Source organism: Seriola aureovittata, chromosome 14, assembly GCF_021018895.1.
Source record: "Seriola aureovittata isolate HTS-2021-v1 ecotype China chromosome 14, ASM2101889v1, whole genome shotgun sequence".
In the NCBI taxonomy this organism is placed as follows: Eukaryota; Metazoa; Chordata; class Actinopteri; order Carangiformes; family Carangidae; genus Seriola; species Seriola aureovittata.
In genome coordinates this window covers 5504071-5523236 of record NC_079377.1, presented here as the reverse complement: position 1 = coordinate 5523236, position 19166 = coordinate 5504071, and the positions used below count along the sequence as shown (strand labels likewise).

General features: G+C 40.6%; 1 protein-coding gene across 2 annotated transcripts in view; it reads left to right on the top strand.

Annotated features, from left to right (window-relative positions):
• Positions 1-19166, top strand: part of LOC130181290 (adhesion G protein-coupled receptor A1) — a 171668-nt gene that overhangs the window by 9366 nt on the left and 143136 nt on the right. Inside the window, exons 1-2 of one of the 2 annotated variants that reach the window (XM_056395350.1) lie at positions 6293-6348; positions 8052-8123. Coding sequence is in view for 1 of the 2 variants with exons in the window: in XM_056395349.1 (XP_056251324.1) it covers positions 8052-8123 (72 nt within the window). In the remaining variant the exon portion in view is untranslated. Of the gene's footprint in view, positions 1-6292; positions 6349-8051; positions 8124-19166 lie in introns of those variants that run through there. The other variant, XM_056395349.1, reaches the window with a different exon arrangement.

Below are 19166 nucleotides of genomic sequence, written 5' to 3'. Positions count from 1 at the left end.
GTCATCATGTGATTTGAACAGGTTAGTCACAGAAATAATGTTAATTAGCTGCAGTGTTAGGCTTTCAAACACACCAGGAAAAGACCCAAACGCACAACTCAAACACAGTCAGGTTTTCCAAAAATCAGGTCTTTAATCCAAAACAGGTTCGGTACACAGCAGTCAGTCAGAAAAAGGCAACCAGATCAAAAATGGGTAGGCTGAGGCAGAGTAAAGTTCAGAAATAGGATTGAAAGACACTAGGAGACACAAACTAGAGGGTATAGGCTGGAACGCTCACAACTACAGGCAAAGACGAACTGGCAATGGGAGCAGGGAGCACAGGGACTAAATACACAAGGGAAGCAGGGAAAGTGAGGCACAGGTGAAACACATCAGGGCGGGGCAGACAATCACAAAGGCGGGAAGCACACAAGGGCAGGAGGTGGATCTGAAACGAGAGGAGAGTTAGACACCAAAATAAAACAGGAAACAGAACTGAAAAAGTGAGAAAAAAACTTAAAACATGACCTAGTGCCAAGTTGGAGACATGACATGCAGCAGATAGAATCTGCTTCCAGTGATGCTGGTAATTCAATGAGGGAATGCAAGAGTCAGCATGTGCTGAACATAAGAAGCCTGCTAACATTATGTTAATGGACTCTGCATTGCCCTTTGATTGTAGGGAAGAGTGAGGAGATAAAAGGTTTGATAAGAGAATCATTACTGTTGGATCTTTAAAAATCTGGGTATTTTGCAGACTGCAGACTCTATTCAAACCCTATTCAGGACTAGATTTCCAATAAGCCCAGTTGTTTCCTGTCAGGAGGATGTGACAATGTGAAATGCAGTGTAGGTCAGTACAGCCTCCAATCGTCTCAGCAATAATCTCTTTTATTGATGACTAAAGATTTTTCCATGATTGAATACTATTTAATAATAAATCCTGTGGTCTTATCTTCAGTGCCTAAATCTTAAATCCTTAAAATTTCAAAAGTTTTTTGAAAACACATATTGTACATTTTCTTCACAGTGTAGTCTCTGTCATGCAGGAACCATATGAAGCTCTGTTCGTACGTACATCTGTAGGTAACCCCCACAGCAATGTCTCTTTCCCATCCAAGGTCAATGTTAGTAGATATGAAATATGTTATTTTGGTTAGCTCCGTCTAGTAACTCGATCTTCTAAAATAACAAAGCGTTTGGCTGCATGAGGAGAAGTGGCCAGAAACCTCGAGGCCAGTGGATCCACATGTTTGTAATAGTTCACATTGTGATCTTTACTCCACTTGGTCCTCGGGACTGGTGTGTTGGAGGGCATCTGCTGAAGCTATTTTTGTTTCCCTTCTCCTATAATAATATAGTTAGATGTCTCTGGTGCATGGCAGCCCGGCTACACTGTGACTTTTCAGCTGGACCTCACAGAAATATCCCAGCTGTGGCGTGGAGGGAGAACGAAAGCCAGAGCTCCTGTTATAGGGAAGAGCTGATATGAATCTCGCTCGCTGTGTTTAATCACGCTGATTGTTGCCTCAACAGCCTGAGGACTGAATCAAACTGTCACTTTGAAATTATTAGATTCAGGGCTGCAGCTATAAATTATTTTTTATTATTGATGAACTTCTTGATTACTGTGTCGCTGAAGTGTCAGAAAATAATGAAAAATCCTCATCACAAGAGACTAAGGTCAAATTACGTACAAACATAAAATGTTAAGTTTTTTTTTTTTACTTGAACTTAAATGATAATCGATAATCAAAATACTCTCAAATTAATTTTCTGTTGATTGAAAAATAGTTTTAGCTGTAATAAGATATTTCTCAGGTTTTTCAGACAAAAAATGAAAAAACAGTTACATTCATGTTAAGTTTGACTTTTGAAAAATGCTTATTGAATATTATTGGAAGCAAAATGAACAAGTAATACAGCAATTCAATTATCAGTCTCTTTCAGAACTTCAACCTTGCAATTTTGGAGCTCACAAAATGCCAAATTCACAGGGAAAACGCTCTCTGCCATATGACAGAATTGCAAAAGTGCAAAATTAACTAGATATAATACACACGTCTGGCTATGGCTGGCGTAGGAGCAGAGTAAGCAATGACATAGACCATTTGCTGCAGCCCACAGAGACAATAGTGAATCCGTGCTCTCCTCCCTCATTGAAAGCAGCTTATCCGCAGAGAACATAATTGATAATGTAAATAGAGAGTTGGACGGTGGCTCCAGAAGTTTGTCATGGGCTGTTTACATAATGTTCAATTCTGTTTTTCCTGTGATTTCCTGGACGTTACGCAGAGGCCTGAGATCGGCATGCAGGGGTCGGCAAGCAGACGCGCACACACACAGGCATAAACACTCACACACACGCACAGGGAGCATAGAACAGCACAGGACACGCTTGAGTTTGCACAAACAGAGGCTGCCTGTCCCTGAGTGGGGCATCCGTCCGCAGAGGGAGGTGTAGCGTTCTGGGGAACAGAAGAGACATGGGACAAAACACAGCGACAGCTTTGGTATCCCATGATCTCAGTGTTGACTACCGTCACTTCATCACTCCATCCGTACGTGGCTTTAAAAGGAGCTGCTGCTGTTTTTCCAGAACTTGACGTGGGGGTGTTTAGAGTGAGGCCCTGGAAATAAAAGAATAAATCGCACTTGGTCTCTGAAACTGAAACTATTATGAGGGCTTTGGTTATTTGTCAATAAATCTGTGTGTGAAATATTGTGAAATTGACCCACTCAGTCTCTCACCACGTCCGGCTGACTCCATGCTGGCTTATGTATATCTGCTGCAGTTTTCTGCTCTCAGACAGCTTTGTGTCAAAATGAATCCAATCTGACAGAAACCCAGTAGAATATTGATGTCTGGATCAACAGCAACAATAAAAATCCATATGAATTGTTGCTTACTCACTTTTGCCTACCTAAATGAATGCCTGCAAATCTTATAGTCCATTCCCACACAGCTTAGATTCTCTGAATGATTTGTGGGAAAAGAGAGTAGTATTAAGCAGTAGTAAGTATTTTTGCACTCTGAATTATACAAGCTCCCACCTGTTTAGTTAATTGTCTGCTTAACCCCGCCCCTGAGGAGCGACTGTCGTGGCAGGCCTATCAAGCTACATTCGGCTCTAATAGGTAAAGAGTCTATTATATGTCTCTTGTACTGGCTGTGCTGATTTAGTCTGGCACCTGTACTCCACTCTATTCAATTCTGACTGATTCTCCCCCGTTTGGGAGAGGCCCAAATGTAAATACAATCTTGGATGTTGACATGAATTTGCTGACACAAGTTTGTGTCCATCCTGGCCGTTTGCTGAGAGGGAACTTCCTGTCTTCGTTCCTGCTTTTCCTGCCAAGACAACTGTTATCACTCTGGGGAGAGATGGGTACTTTCCCCAAAGAATATGCATAAGCAAGCTTGTTGTATTAAGAAACCAAATATACTGGCACAAATGCAAAATGTAGTGTTTTCACAAATGTTGTTACTGTTGTTAGTTATGTCCAGAAAAATACATCATTTTCAAACATTCTTGTGTCCTAATTGACTAAATGTTTAGTTCTTTTTTTTGCATGTCTGTTTTGTGCAGTGTGTGAGTCTCCACCATGATATTTTCAGTGTACACACTTCCGCTCTGCTCCCTAGCAGTTTGGCAAAGCAATTTGCCTGTTCAGCACAATGCATTGTGGGATCCCACTGCTTAATCCTAGGGTTAAAATTGAGCATACGTTCCCTGCAGCCATAACAAGCGCTCTGTCGTCACAGAGGAGCGGTGACACATCCCAATTACCCCTCTCTCTCTAAACCCGGCCAATCACTCCCAGAACCCACCTTGTTAAAAGAAGATGGGAGGGTGATGGTGGAAAATGACCTTGTGTGAGTGTGTGTGCGCGCTTGTGTTTGTGTGTGTGTGTGCCCACGTGTGTGTGTGTGTGTGCGTGTGTGTGTGTGTGTGTGGTCATATGCTGACAGGAGATGTGGAAAATCACACATGCAAAGAAGAGCTCTAGCCAGCAGATCACATGCACATATCCTCAGCGTCACAGAGACAGAGCAGCCCTGCAGTGGATGATTTAAGAGCTGGCTGGAGAAATCAATATTTTAGCAGATATGAAATCCAGAGACGCCGTCCAAGGTGTGTTTAAAATGATGTGAATCTGGGCTTTAGAATAAGCGAAATATAAATCATTAGCCGCTCGCACGATTGCACCGTGGCTTACTGCTCTGTATAAAATTGTGTGTGTGTGTGTGAGGAGAGGGAAAGCAAGATTTTAGATGTTTATATTGAACTTTTTAGCAACAAAATTAAGAAGAGTAGTTTTTGACTTCAACTAAATTGGCTATCAGGAGTTCAATATGTGTAAATTACAAATTTTCAGTGTCTTTTCCCCTTCAAGTAACATCAAGTAATCCTACTGCCACTACTACTATTTTCAGCTTTTATGACATAAAAAACAGAAGCTATTTTGATCCAAACCTTCAGTAAATTCTTAAAGCCCCAGAAAAGCAGGTTTCATATCTGAGGTATATATATATATATATATATATCTATCCATGAATATCACGTCAGCAACAATCATTGTCCATTTGTCCACTCAGACCAGTGCAACAAGGGCTAAACACAACATTGACTCACTGATTATCACCTTATGAAAATATAATGTATTAGCAGCATATGCTATTTTACACATCCAGCAGACAGAGAGCAACATTAGCATTCATTTCAAGTAGTTTTTCTAGCCACACCATGAATGCAATAGTACAATATTCATTCTCCTTTTAGCTCTGTTTTTGCCTCTACCATCTCCTGAGGCAAACATCTGGCTCTTTAATTCCTAAAAGTTTGTTAGCTAGTTGTTAACTTTCTCTATGTGCAGTTTGATGCTGACAAAACAACATGTTAAAAGGAGTCAATGCTTTAAAAATCTGAAACTGCAGTCAGATGATCTGTGGGTTTGTAACTATGAGCGACCCTTCTCACATTACTTAGAGTCAACTGGTCCATTGTTGATATAGAAATATTAATTAGTGCAGCTTCAAAGTTTGAAAAAAGGTATTATTTATTAAGGCTTCAGGGGTTTCCCCTGATGTCTGTAAGTCTGTGAGTCGGTCATTAGTGTTGTTTGATTAGATTTAATTGACAGTGGGTTGACAATGTGAGAAACAACCACACAACTGTCATCATATTTTGACTGAAAAAAACATCCAAATACTGATTGGAGCACAGCAGTATGTGACATCATCTATTTCCAACTGAGCCACTTTAAACCTGTGAGATTAGCGTAGACAAAACACCACAGACAGAAATCTGCCATGTGGAATAAAAACATCTGTTCTAACTCCGGTGGAAAATATTGTGTTCATTACCTCATCACCCACGGTGAGAGGCTGATTTAGAAAATATATCTTAGGGCTTTTGAACTAAGGGCGTTTTTAATTGTTTGAAATAATCTACACATGAAAATGGGCTTTCACTTTCCTTTAACCAGACAAAACATTTCTGGTGTACTGCACTACCTGTACTGTCCTGTTCTATGACTATGTTTCTAACAGTGACTGGTACACCTCAGTATGGTGAGGTTATCCTGAACAAACATAGAAGAAGTTATAAACTGGGTTGATCAGCAGATTTGATCCCATGTCTGAAATGTCTGAAAGGTAGTGGGTAACACAGGCCCAATATAACACTGGACTGTACTGTATGTACTGTGGTGTACGTGTGTTTTAGTGTTGTTACGCTCCTGTTGACCTAACATTTTGTCATCCTCATTTACAAGGTTAACGTTTTGTGTAGAATTTAAGCTGGGGTCAAGTTACAGGTTACAGGATATTTAAATCGTTCATCTATGTTTTTTAATATTGTTATTGCAATCAGATAATGCATACGTTATTTGTAAACTAGGTGCCTTTTTGAAGAATGTGCTTACTTTGTTTAAGCAACATTTGTTGTCCCTTAGCTATGCTACAGTATGTGCCACATGTTTTTGTCATTAGTGTATGTCTTGTTTGTGCTCTCTACCATGTGATCATTGTCTTGAGTAATAAATTAATTAAATAAATGAAATGAAATAAAAAGTAAAATTAGAAAAAGTACAGTACTGACGATTTAGGTAGTAGGGATTAGGGAATACAGACCTGGCAATCTGTATGCATTTTGACATCAAATAGTTGAGTTAAATTGTGCACATGCAGTACTCAAATCCAACAGCAGGTGGCAGGGTCTAGTCTGCTGGGCAAAAGAAGAAGAGTTCGACCAATCACAGCGCTGGGTTGAGTTCCTCAAATGTCAAGCGGGAAAAATGTATTAAAGTCAATCATTTCAACACAGTTTTACAGCTCTTCACTCCGTCTGGCTGTTGCCTCAGGTGAGGGCGGTGCTTTAATTCTCCTGCAAAGGTAAACAGGCTGCTGTCAAAATATTCAACGTTGATAACGTTAGCCTAGCGTTACGTAATTTGCAAACTAGCTAGCTACCAAACATTTAAATGGGCAAAGTAAGGTTAAGTTCGTCCATGTGTCGCTGGTCGTTAAATGTGACTTTTTCTTGTACTGTGCCACAGAAATAATGTAACGCAGAAAGTTAACAGGAAGTGTATGTGCACGCGTACGTATGCATTCGCGCACCCGCCCTGCAGTTTAAATAAAGATGAGGACAGGACACTGACAGGGAGAGACTGACAGTGTTTTACGTCACAACATAAGTTTCTGTACCTGAAAATTAAAACATGTCACAGTAAACAAAATAAGTAAAAAAAAAAAAAAAAAAAAAAGCTTAAATAATTGAATGAAATTCACTTATGTTTGTCAGTTTATACAAGCACACCTATCAGTTAATCAAATATCAATTATGAAATCAGTGGTTTTAAGCAGGTGGCTTTTACTTTATATTATAATATAGCCCTCTGCATTGTAAGTGATATTTTAGTAAAACATGGTCAAAAGGTTCCAAAGCTTGAGGTGAATGTTTGTAAAAATGCTCCCAGTAAGTCAAACACCAGGGCTTCAGCCTCCTCTAAACTGATGTCACGTTGTTCACAAATGGCCACAAACAACTGACTATTAAATATGTCGTTTCATTAGAGTTCTTCTCAAGAATATATGATTGTATGTTTTCTTCATTGCTGATTCATATGTTGAATAACTTGATATGTTGGCAGGTAGGGAAATGACTGTGCAAAGCAAAGTGGTGTGGAAGCATGTCAACTAAGCTTTACACTATTATGGTACTGAAAATATTTTCCCAAGGTTGTGACATCTGTGAATAAATACTATCAACAGAAAGACCTCACAAGCATAGTAATATAGGTTTAGGTGTGTTTGTGTTTATGTGACTGTATTCTTGTCTGTGCTTTCACTCTGTTGTGCTAAGGTTTGAGGGAAAGCTCAGGGCCCAATGTGCAGAATAATATGACAAGATTTTGTGAGTGTGTGTTTGTGCCTACCAGTAATACACTCTGCGGGACGTCCTGTCCAGGCACCACTTTTCTCTCCTTGCCAGAGAAATGCATGACTTGAAGAACATATAATTCCTAATTTCGCTGTTCAGTTCAGACATAATTCATCCGAAAAAAAAAAAAAAGAAACGTAGTGAAGACACTGAAATAATCAGATGAAGGCGCTGCATTGCCTCTGAATATTAATTAATCACTTAAAGATCCCTGTGGTGCCTTTCATTGATTTGTTTACTGTTGTAATGTGAGCAATGAATGACTGAATTGTGCTGAGCTGGCATTTCTTTAAGCTTTTCTATTAGGCTGATGTTTTGACATGGAGGAGTGGAGGATGGGGGGGTGGTGGCTTGGATCATTACCTATCTTAACCACAAACGCCATAAACAAGACAGAAACGTGGCCGGGATGAGTAATTTACAGCCGCAATCTCATCAGAGATAAATCCTTATCTCTTGCAAACATATTGACAGTCAGAGGATAAACAATTTATCAGCCATTTGAATAAGTAATTTCCTGCAGCTTTATTTTTGTGATATTTACAAATGTACCTCCCTTCACTCATTCTGTATGCTCACCTCGTCTTCTCTCTCTCTCTCATATCTTTTGCTCCTAAACAGAAACCTGAGTAACAACAAGATCTCCTTGCTGAGGAATGGCTCCTTCTATGGCTTGGCTGCCCTGGAAAAACTGTGAGTACTTAAATCAAGCTCTCTTAACTGTTTTGTCCTCCCCAGAGTCTTAATAGCTGTCATCACAGGAGTGGTATTGCTTTATAGCGAGGGGAAAAGGCACCGGGGGACATAACGGGAATTAGGAGATCCTTGTCGGGGTTTACCCTGCAGGAGTCTTGCCAGTGGTTTTCACCTTTCAGCCCTCACGCTTAACCTCAATTGCCACAGTAAATGTCTTAAAAGGGATAATATATGGCATCATATAAAGGCCTAATGCAGAGCAAGATCAGGGAGTCGAGTCCATGTTGATGATTCTCACAATATATGCAATGTCCCAGAGGGCTGCTATGCATGCAGCTTGATGATGAGCTCTATGATGGCCTCCCCGGCTCTTCCAGCCTGCCCTTTCGAGTCAACTATTGATTGCGCACAGCCCAGTGATCACTGGTTTTCTACCTGATGGTGACACTGACATTGGCTGAGGATGAGGAAATCAGAGAGGGGCTGAAATCACTTGAGGAGGATGGCTGGATAACTCTCCCTTTCAGTCAATCATCCTCAGACGTATGCACGCGCTCTCTCGCTCACACATGAAGGCACACATATCAATCACGCACACACACACGCAAGCTACATCAGTGACTGCTTTGAATATTATCGCAGTCAGTTTGGCCCCTGTCTCCCTGACTGCTTGACAGTTAAATTAAGATTGGAATAATGTCAGTGGAATAATTCTGCCCCCTCCTCATCTCCTTTTTGGGTGGCTGTGTCACCGGTCGACTTGCAGGATGATGTCACCTGTCTCCCCGGGCCTTATTAGTGCCATTAAACCTTTCTACCCTCATCCCTCCAGCTCCACCAGAGTGATGGAGAGATGATTGCGAGACTTTTAAGGACACTCAGCCAGGGGTTCATTACGGCTGACCTCTTGGAGCAGCAGTTTGCGTGCCCTATCCCTTCCCTTCACCTCACGCTCTGGGTACAGCCCGTCCATTCGTCCTGCCACATGTAGCATTTGGCAGAGATATGTCTGTCGCTAGCAGTTGACGCCAAGCCAGGTAGCCTAGTGAGTTGAAAGTGGCGGCCAGCTGTTCTCTCGTCTGGCCCGGCCGACTGACTGCCTGGCTGCACGGCTGGCTGACTGACTGGATCTGTGGGTTGTGGTGAAGTGGCAGCTGATTGACAAGCCTAATAACGCATGTGTATGTGTTTGCACCACTCCTGCTGCAGCTGTGGACTCAATGTACCTCAAAAAAACAGACCTTTTGGGACAGGAATGGAAACATGGTGACCCCAGAGCCCAAAATTTGTTTTTGGTGTATGAAATGGAATTTTCATTAAAGAGTTATTTTATCCAAATTACACAACACATTTTCTTATTCACCACTGCTGGGATCTAACCATGCAGATAATTTTGCAGATAATTTGTCCTGGTGTGGAGACATTTTTCTACTTCCACCCCAAGGCTATGGAGGTGAAAGGAATTTCATTGCTCACAGCATTTAAAAGTTTCTACTGCCACGCTGGTAGCTCTATGAGGCACACACAAATCAAAAATTTTTACCCGATGATGGCACTAGATTAAAAGTTTTAATGACCACCATAGTTGTTACAGTGCATCCTGAGGCAAGCATGGAGATCTGAACTAAGTTTCATGGCAATCCAGCCAATAGTTGTTGAGACATCTTAGTTTAGAGCAAAGTGGTGAACAAACTGACATTGACATCCCTAGAGCCATGCCGCTGGTGTGAATAAAAAATCAATAGCTATGTGTTTTTCTTGTAAGTTGCTTTGGATAAAAGGGTCTGCGAAATGACTAAATGTAAATGTGTTTTTCCAGTTATTCCAGAAAAAGCCACACAACACAGTTTTAATATAAGAACTATATATTTCTCTTGGTAAAAAAGAGACTGGCTCCACTGTCCACAGGCTGCTCTGTGGATTATTTAAAGGGAATTTGTGCAGCTGAGGTGAAGATGTTCTTATTTTTAGTCCCTAGTATTGGTCAAACTCCAAAAAAGCTGGAGCCTTGCATTTCCCACAATGCAACCAAAAGCTTCTTTTTTTTTTTAGACCTTCCTTCCTGCCAGGTAAATGCCCATATCTTTCAAACTCTATGCCCCAGAAGCTCCTACAGTACCACAAAAGACATGCAACTGTTTTCAGAGGCTGTGTAAAACTCTCCTTGTGATGTGTAAACTGACCTTTATGTGTAAAATCTGTAGAGTGCCTCTTCACCTGTAATTTTTCAATGCTGTGAGTTCCACATATGTAGTTCCATTCACCCCCACTGTATTGAGGTTAGCATGAAGCCTTCCATAATATTACATCCAGGGCATTTTTTTTTAGCATTGCAACTTACCAAACCTCAGTAGGTTTATCCTAATACTTATCACCATCATCATGGAGTTCATGTCCTTTGCAAAAGATAAAAAGCAACTTTATTAATTCTCCAAGGAAAACACTTTTTAAGTGATTTACCTCTATAGCCTAGATAGCCTTCTCTTAATGGAGGCTCCCTGTATGTTGGATGATGGCCTGAATCGCCCCATATGGACACAAGCCCATTACCATCAGCCAAACTGGGTCCCACGGGAGCAAAAGCCGGAACAAAGCCCATCACTGTTCTCCGGTCAGGACACTGAATCTCGCTTTTGCTGCTTCATCATGGGTTCCCACCACAGAAAAACCCCTAGTGTGTGAAGAATCTGTGTGAAATAGATGAGGCTGGCTCTCATACTGATGATACGGCAAATTTGACACTGTGGTATGATGTTTTTATTAGATATATTGGATTGAAAATACATTTAATTGAACAATACAGGATTATTTTTACTAGACCTACATAGAATATATGCACGACCTGTATCGTGTAGAATGAATAGAGTCAGAAGAGGTGTTGCTGTCGGCCTACACACTTTTCACACCCAGGATAAAAAAAAAAAATAGAAGATTAAATAAAACAGATTGATTTTAGTGTTACACAATCCGACAGTAACTTTAAACTACAAAATTGTGCATTGATATAACCATAAGGTACAAGTATTTTCTGACTGTAAAATGTACACACTGCTCTTGAAATAAGCAGGCTACAGGCATGCTGTATATCATTGGCATCAGAGACAAAGTATCTTTACAGTAGTGGTTATTTTTATAGACACAGTGGTGTATGTGCCAGTACTTTTATTCTTAGCAGACTGTCTAAATGTTTTTTATTGAAAGTAGTGGGTCTGCTTTTTCATCTGTTTGACCAGACGTTATTTAGCCTGAGGAATTTGGAGGCAGGCTGTGCAGACTGGATGGACCTCGGCTCAGGGCAGAGACACTATCAGAATTCAGAATGGCATCTGCAATTGCTCATTCTGAAAAGCAGATGACAGGAGGTGTGAGGAGGCGTCCTTTAAAGTTTTTGCAACTCCGGTTGTTCCCAACAACAAGTTGACGTTTATTCAGTCCTCCTTGTGAACGCGTCTCCTTGCGAGGTGATTGATGAGGGTGTGGCAGACCGCTGAAGGACACATCCTCCGCCTGGTTGTGCATAAGAATGGGTGACAGGTTGAAATCCAGACCTGGGGAGCAGAGTGCAGGTGGGAAAAGCTCGATGATCACATGATCATAAACCAAACTGACCCTGGGGTTATCCTAGTCGGTCAGAGGTTAGTGGCAGGGACATCAGGGAAAAAAATCACAATATTATTGATCCATTGGAGTCAATAATACTTCATTAAAGCTGACCACTCCGTCCAAGATTTTAAATACATATCAGTGTGTCACTTCTGTCAATATCCTTATGCCATCATGTCAGTGTAAAAAATAATGTGTTCAAACTGAGTCAGGATATTATAAAAAATAGAAATTAAATGTAAAAAGATTTTTTTCCCTCTTATACTCGAATTATGAACCATTTCATTTTACATCCTTGACGAACAACATGTACATCAATATCAAAAACGCTGAAATGGTGCAATTATTTTATCTGATTAACCCCTCAGTATTAACTACCTTCAACCATCAATAAATAATTGCATCAAATTTCTATTTACATTCATATTCCGCTTCAGTGTGTGCATGCTTTGCATGTTGGTGAGCAGGTTGCTGTTGCAGTGGCCGTCTACATTTTCCAGATTTTCCTTTAGCATGTAAAAAGTGTTGCTGTTTTTTTTCTGTTTACCTAAGAGAGGACATGAAGTAAGATGAAGCCTTAAATGGATCAAAGTGAGGCCTTGAAATATGAATGCTTTTATTGTTATTTTACAGGAGGCCATTGCTGAGTCACAGTTGAGGCGAAACATGTGAGCACCATGGGTGTGACCGATTTACTGACCAAGTTTGGAGAGACAGAGGAGACAGATTTCTTCTTCTGTCCCGCCTCTGCTTGACTTTTCTGGCGCTGTTAGTCACAGAACGTCTCCTACAATTAAAAAGCAGCAGATGGATACTGTAAACTCCATCATAATTTAAGAGAAACATTTATAATATTCATTTGCGGCTTGGGAGCATTGGGAGTTGTTTCTTTTTTTGTTGTGTTATACTATTTAAAAAATACCAAGAGAGCAGGAGGGCTCGGATCAAAAGCAGCTCTTAGAAGAATTTGTTTCACACTCTCCTTGACCTTTTGCTTTGTTCTGATAGAAATATCTCAAACAGATGAGAACAGTAACTCCAAAATTGGATACAATTGTGGAGCTGTTAACAAAGTAAATCTTCCTCACAGTTCAGAGTCCCTCAGATCTTTTTATCTATACTCTGTAAAGCCTTGTCTGTTGGTTTCATGTGACTGTTTTAATTTTGTTTAAGTGTGGGCTGAAATGAAGGTGTCTTCACATATGTGAGTGGCATCCTGCTCTTCTAAAGCAGATGTGAAATCTAAGAAAATCCCAGCAAACATCCCCTAAGCACTGCTCATCCACCCACGAGGAATAAATTGCACTCCAGAGGTAGAGAAGTGGCAAAGACTCACATCTTGAAAAATCTGTGCAATTTTAAATATACTGTATAGATAGATAAAAATAATCATAACGTCAGTATTTATGCAAAATATTCCCTGTATTACATTGATGAGTGTTGACTGTTTCAAATAGGCTTTTTGATTGTGCTGTGTGTCTTGCCAAGAAGGTTGAATAATTAATTTATGCCCACAGGTCCTGTATGTAATATTTCCATAATCCAAACACACATAGAGGAAGGTCCATTGCTGTTTGATGCTCTGGCAACGGTAGCTACAAGGCTGTCACAATGCCTGTCAACACATATTTATTTACAACCCAGTAAGTGGTTATCTGTCTCGGTGAGTGTTTGCTGCAATTCAGAGCGTGTGGCCAGGCCTTCCCTCAAAGCATCTGCAAACTGACCCATGAATATTTAACATGAATAAATGGTTTTAATAAACGCATCTCACATTAGCATCAGGGTTGGTGCCAATGTACATTACATTTAGTCAAGTTCATGACAGAGCCAGTTAAGAGTTTTTACTGGAAGGAGGAGAGAATTCAAGTAAGAGATTTGCTGCATCATTGTCAGTTGCAGTGCTGTGAAAAACAAAAATAAATGGCTAATATCCTGAATATCTGCTATCTCTGTCTGTACAAGCAGCCCATAGCTACGTATCATTGTTCAGTGACCTCTAGTGGCTGCAGGGATTATGGCAGGAGCAAAGAAAGAAGTCAGGTGATGTAGTATAAAGAGAGCGACAAAGTCCATGTCATGAAGAGGACAGACTTGTTTCCTGTGTGAAACCGATGGTTAGCGATGTTTCTTTTATCCATGACTGTTCTGTGACCTTAACTGAATGTTTATTGCTGTAACATTGATGATGAAGGTCCTCTAACCTTGAGGAAGTATATATTGTCACCCAAACCACAACCTTTTCCTGAACCTACACAAGTAGTTTTTGGGCTTAAACCAAATTAAACCATTTATTTTTGTTACCATGACGACAGAAATGCTTTATGTCTGTTACTGGTATCTTCCTATGGGTCACATTATCGTTATTATGATGATAAAGGCCTGGTACATAGACTGTATATAAAGATGGACGTAACCTTGTGATGTTCTGAAGAGAGGTTTCGAAGCTCAGAGTCGGCTGCTCCGCCATCGCCATCTTGGCAGAGCCTGACTTTACCTCACTCCCAGCTAATCACAAAATGGGCGGGGCTTATGTGGCGCTAAGACATTGGTGAATGCTGGTTTGTGGTGACCATACGCTCACTCACCTGTCACTCAAGAGGCATGCCCTCAATTATGCATAACTGTAAGCCTCAATGAAATCATCTATTTAGTCAGGAAGGGGGGGGGGGGGTAGCTATAGAGACCAAAACCATCTTCTTTACCAGGCTGTAAACATGTTTATTTCTGTTGTGAAGTTGGACATTTTAACATGGGAGTCTATGGGGATTGACTCACTTTTGCAGCCAGACTCAAGGGGCCATTTGGGGAACTGGTATGCCTGCTGCTGAGAGGCTCCTATGGGTCGTATCCGAGGGTATGGACCAGCAACCTATCGATGGGTCATTTAGATTGGTACTTGTTATGGTATCTCCACTCAGGCTGCAACTACTGATTATTTTCAATATCAATTAATCTGTGAATTTAGTCCACACAGTTGTGAACAAGACTCTGAAGCCATGGTAGTGGCAGTATTAAACACACAGTGCAGCTGAGCTTGATAGGAATGATATTAGTTTAGCAAACCATCCAATAGTTGGGACATTTCAATCAAAACCACAAATGTGAACCTGATGTTGGCGTAAAACTCAAGAGGAAAAGGCTCCAGGAATCATGAAAGTGTGGACATCATGAATGTGTGTACCAAATTTCATGGCAATAGTTGTTGAGATATTTAACAAAAACAGTGTGTATGTCTTCACTGATCTGACCTGATTATTAGCCGTCTGACACGTGGGATTTTTCTTGTTTACTGGAAACAAGGTGCCTTTGTGTTCAGACGCTCTGATTTACCAACATTGCTGCTGAGAAACATGACAAGTTATACTAATGAATGTATGTCATCTTCTCATTTCAGTAAGTGCGCATACAATGGAATTCATCATGCCGCATCACTTTCCATTTGGATGAGTGCCCAAGTGGCCACATAAAGCTTCACTTTTATTTGCTTACATACTTGATGTAGAATTTGACCTTTTGTGAATCAGATGGTATTTTGATAATCATATCAGCATTGAGATCCATTTAATGAGACTTTCCATGATGAAATACCGTTTGCTATCAAAGAAAAACAGTGGTCTGTCTACAGGCAGTGCATTGAGCATGTGTGTGGTCTGGCCATTGTCTTCTCTGTGAGCGTACGTGTGTGCACACCTCCGTATCAGTGTGGCTATATGATGTGGTAATAATCATCTCGATTCAGGGAGGAATCTGCCCATTAGTGTCACATAGTGAACAGTCTGATATGCTGAGGGTCACATGGCTCGGGAGAAATTGAGCAGGCTAAGATATACAGTGCAGTTTAAATTAATTGGGAAGCACTTCAGTAGCTTTTCAAACATTAACCACAAATGGTGGAGTTTATACAGAGGGTTGCTCCTGCTCTTCAAACACACAGGGCTGGGGGAGTAGAAAATGGTTATTGTTTAAACATTCATCTCATTTGAGCTGCTCCAGCTGTATCTACAACGGATATGTGGGGCAAGTCTCCCCAAAGGTAGTTATCATTTGTTTGTATGTGTGTGTAGCATAAATTCTCAAATTGTGGCCAGGGCCTTTGTTTACCTCAACTGAAGAGAAAACCAAGTCTTTATTTTAGACAGACTATTATCAGAGTCAGTACTTTCCCCTGCTCTGTACGTATATTTAATATACTGTAGTAAAAAGACTCCCTGTTTTCTGATTTGCTCCACTTATGTTGTTGCTGTATGCTGCCACCACACATTCAGTGCTATCTCTATCTGTTTTACATTAAAAGCCTCAGGTGGCATGTTTTCTTTCTGGAGGGCTGTTATTGTGAAACATTGCAAGTGTGTACATAGGAAGTGTAGAATTTTATTATAAGAACATGTCAAAATACAACTAGACAATCAGACTGAGAAACTCAAACCAGCTAAGTGAGTAGTGGGGCACTACTCTGATTGAAATAATGTGGAGATCTCTCATCTGTTGAACCACCACTGAAATGTACACAACCCATACTGGTCGCCTTAACAATTGCCAAAAAGAGAATACTTATAAACTGGAAAATAGAAACAACGTCTCAACATCCCAGTGGCATCATTTACTATGTGAAATGATCTCAATAGAAAGACATGTTTCAACAAATAACAACCAAATAGACTAATTTCAGAATCAATGTCGGAATCCTGTTATGCGTGACTGAGTTAGCTTGGTGGTTAACATGGAAAGAGGGTTCAATCAGTCACCTGAATGTTCTGTGTGGCGTTCCTCCCACAGTCCAGAGTTACGCTCTTTAGGTAACTTGATAGCTCAAAACTGCCCCTAGGTGGTTATCTGTCTCTGTGTGCGTTTGGCTGGCGATCTGTCCAGGGCTACCCTCACTCAATATGCACTGCGACCCTGAACAGGATAAGCAGTTAAGAGAATAGATGTGTGGAAATAAACCTGAATGAGTGTTATGGTAACCGATGTCTGGATTTTGACTGTAATGACTGAAAAGAATTGTGCATCCCAAGGCCAGAGCAGCTGGGAACCACTGAGTGAAGTAACGGTATATGCAAGTAGCAGCAGCCTTGTTTATGTGTGTATACAGAAGGTTAGAGAGACTGAAGAGAGGGAGACCTCTTGAGGTCATGACCGTCAGTGCTCCTTCTTCTTATATGCAAAGTGGGTGTTGTACCTTGGAAAAATAGAAAAGATAAAAATAAACTGTTCAGGTGATGGAGTAGGAGACATTTTTACCAGCTGCGATAATGTAGCTGGTATTGTTTTCACCTTGTGTGTGTGTGTGTGTGTGTGTGTGTGTGTGTGTGTGTGTGTGTGTGTGTTTGTGTGTTTGTGGAATTAGGTTTAGGTTAGGCCCTAACCTTAACCGTCACAACTAAATCCCCTAACCGTTAGGGGATTTAGTTGTGACGGTTAAGGTTAGGGTAAGAAGCTAGGGAATGCCTCATGTCAGTAATGCCACAAAGATAGCTGTTCAAACGTGTGTGTATGTGTGTATGGCAAAATGTGGTCCTGGAAACTAATACTGTAGTGGGAACTATCACAGAGGCAGTTTTTTCTACTTTGGAAGGTGTTTATATGTCTGTGTCTGTAAACAGATTTTGTCACTGTGATAGTGTCACGACCTGCAACACACAGTTACAAAACCTTCATGTCTGTAGTTGAGATCACAATGAAGGCTGATGGGTGTGGTCCGACCCATGAGTGCTGAGTATTCATGTAATTATGTATGTAATAATGACTACTAATAATGTCCGGCATCACGTCTTGTGTAATCCTGGTGTCAGACGGTCCCTAGTTAATTTTATCGAGGGCCCACATCAAACAAGAGAGGAAAATTTACTTTGTCAAACAGGACTCTGATGTTAGAACAATACAAACATCATAATATGATGTATGCTGTGCAAATAATTATTTGAGTTTGTTTTATCCTGTTTGGAGCGTGGATGTGTGGAGCTCATTAACAGAGGACGTTGCCAATCATGCCAGACAGTTAGTCACAGAAAAGGATGCTAAATTCACTTTCAAATAGTTTCCTCTGATTGTTGAAACTTTTTGGCACTCATCCTGTTGTATTATGTGGCAGACCCCACCCGTCTGGAGCCCCAGCAGTTTAACACACAATCATAATTTATAACATTTATTTGTAGATTCTTGTTGGCTCAGGTCTGATGACTATAAAAGGTTGTTGTGTTGCCCAGGATGCCATTGTTTGTTTTATATGGCTTTAAAAAATTACCTCATCCAGGGAGTCAGTGAGACAAACAAGGATACAGTTGACACTTAAGTGCACTTTGAATAACAGGATTATAGTATAATGACAAAAAACCATATATCACAATTATTTTCTCTGTGAATATTATGGTAACAATGTCCCATAAGGTTGTCTCTGCTGTTGGTTGTATGTACATTATAAAAATGGATTCAGCCTCGATACATGTGCACCAGCACATTTCCTGTATGTAGCCTCCCTGAGTGGTGACCTCTGACCCTTGGTAAGGCAGTCAGTCGATGAGGTGGAAAGTTTTGAACATTCAGCAAATTCAGAGACGGTAGAGCAGTGAGCAGCAAGACGGTTTCAGGATAAAAGGAGTTGCTGCCGGCACAACGGATGACCTCTTGACCTCCACCCTACGCCCGCTCTTTTGTAGCATTTTGTACATGATCAAAGACTAGTTTGGATGAGAGAGCGGAGATGAGAGCTAGCCTCCGGCTGACCCGACTGGACCAGGGGGTTAGTCTCCCAGAGAGGCAACTTCAGTGATCGTTCTAAGGTGTGCTACACCTTTTATTATGTGAATGACAAATCCTGGAGAATCTCATTAGTAAATCTGATTGTGAAAAGTCAGCAGAAATATAAAGTTGTTTGTTCAGCTGCATGTTGAGATGATGAGTTTAAACCAAGCACAGATTCATTACCAAATTTCAGATTAAGAGAATATGTGATATGATGTGATGTCTTCTTAATTTAAAAAATGAAAATGAAACAAAACGAATGAAAAGAAATGAAATGAAAAAAAAGAAAGAAAAAGAAATACAGGAGGTGAATGTCAATTACACATTTACACATTGTAAGTCTGGCTACAACCTGGTTGGAGTTACGTGTTGGCGAGTCCTAATGCTGCAGACAAAGTGTGTTTTAACCAAGGACCAAACAATTTAATACAAGACACAGATCATTAACCACAGATGGGAGTCATTCATCAGCTGCTAATGATGGCTTGTCTTCTGTATGTGTAACTAATGCTTTACATCGAGCAAATTAACATCAGTTACTGTAACACAACCACAGCTGAGGCGTTACTGTGTATGTATCGTAGTAGTGGTGATGTCTCTACATGCAGATGAAGGTGCAGTACTGTACGGCTCCTGTAAATCTTTCATCCTGTATTGAATGAAGTGCAGTAAGTTATTTAGCTTGTGCTTTGT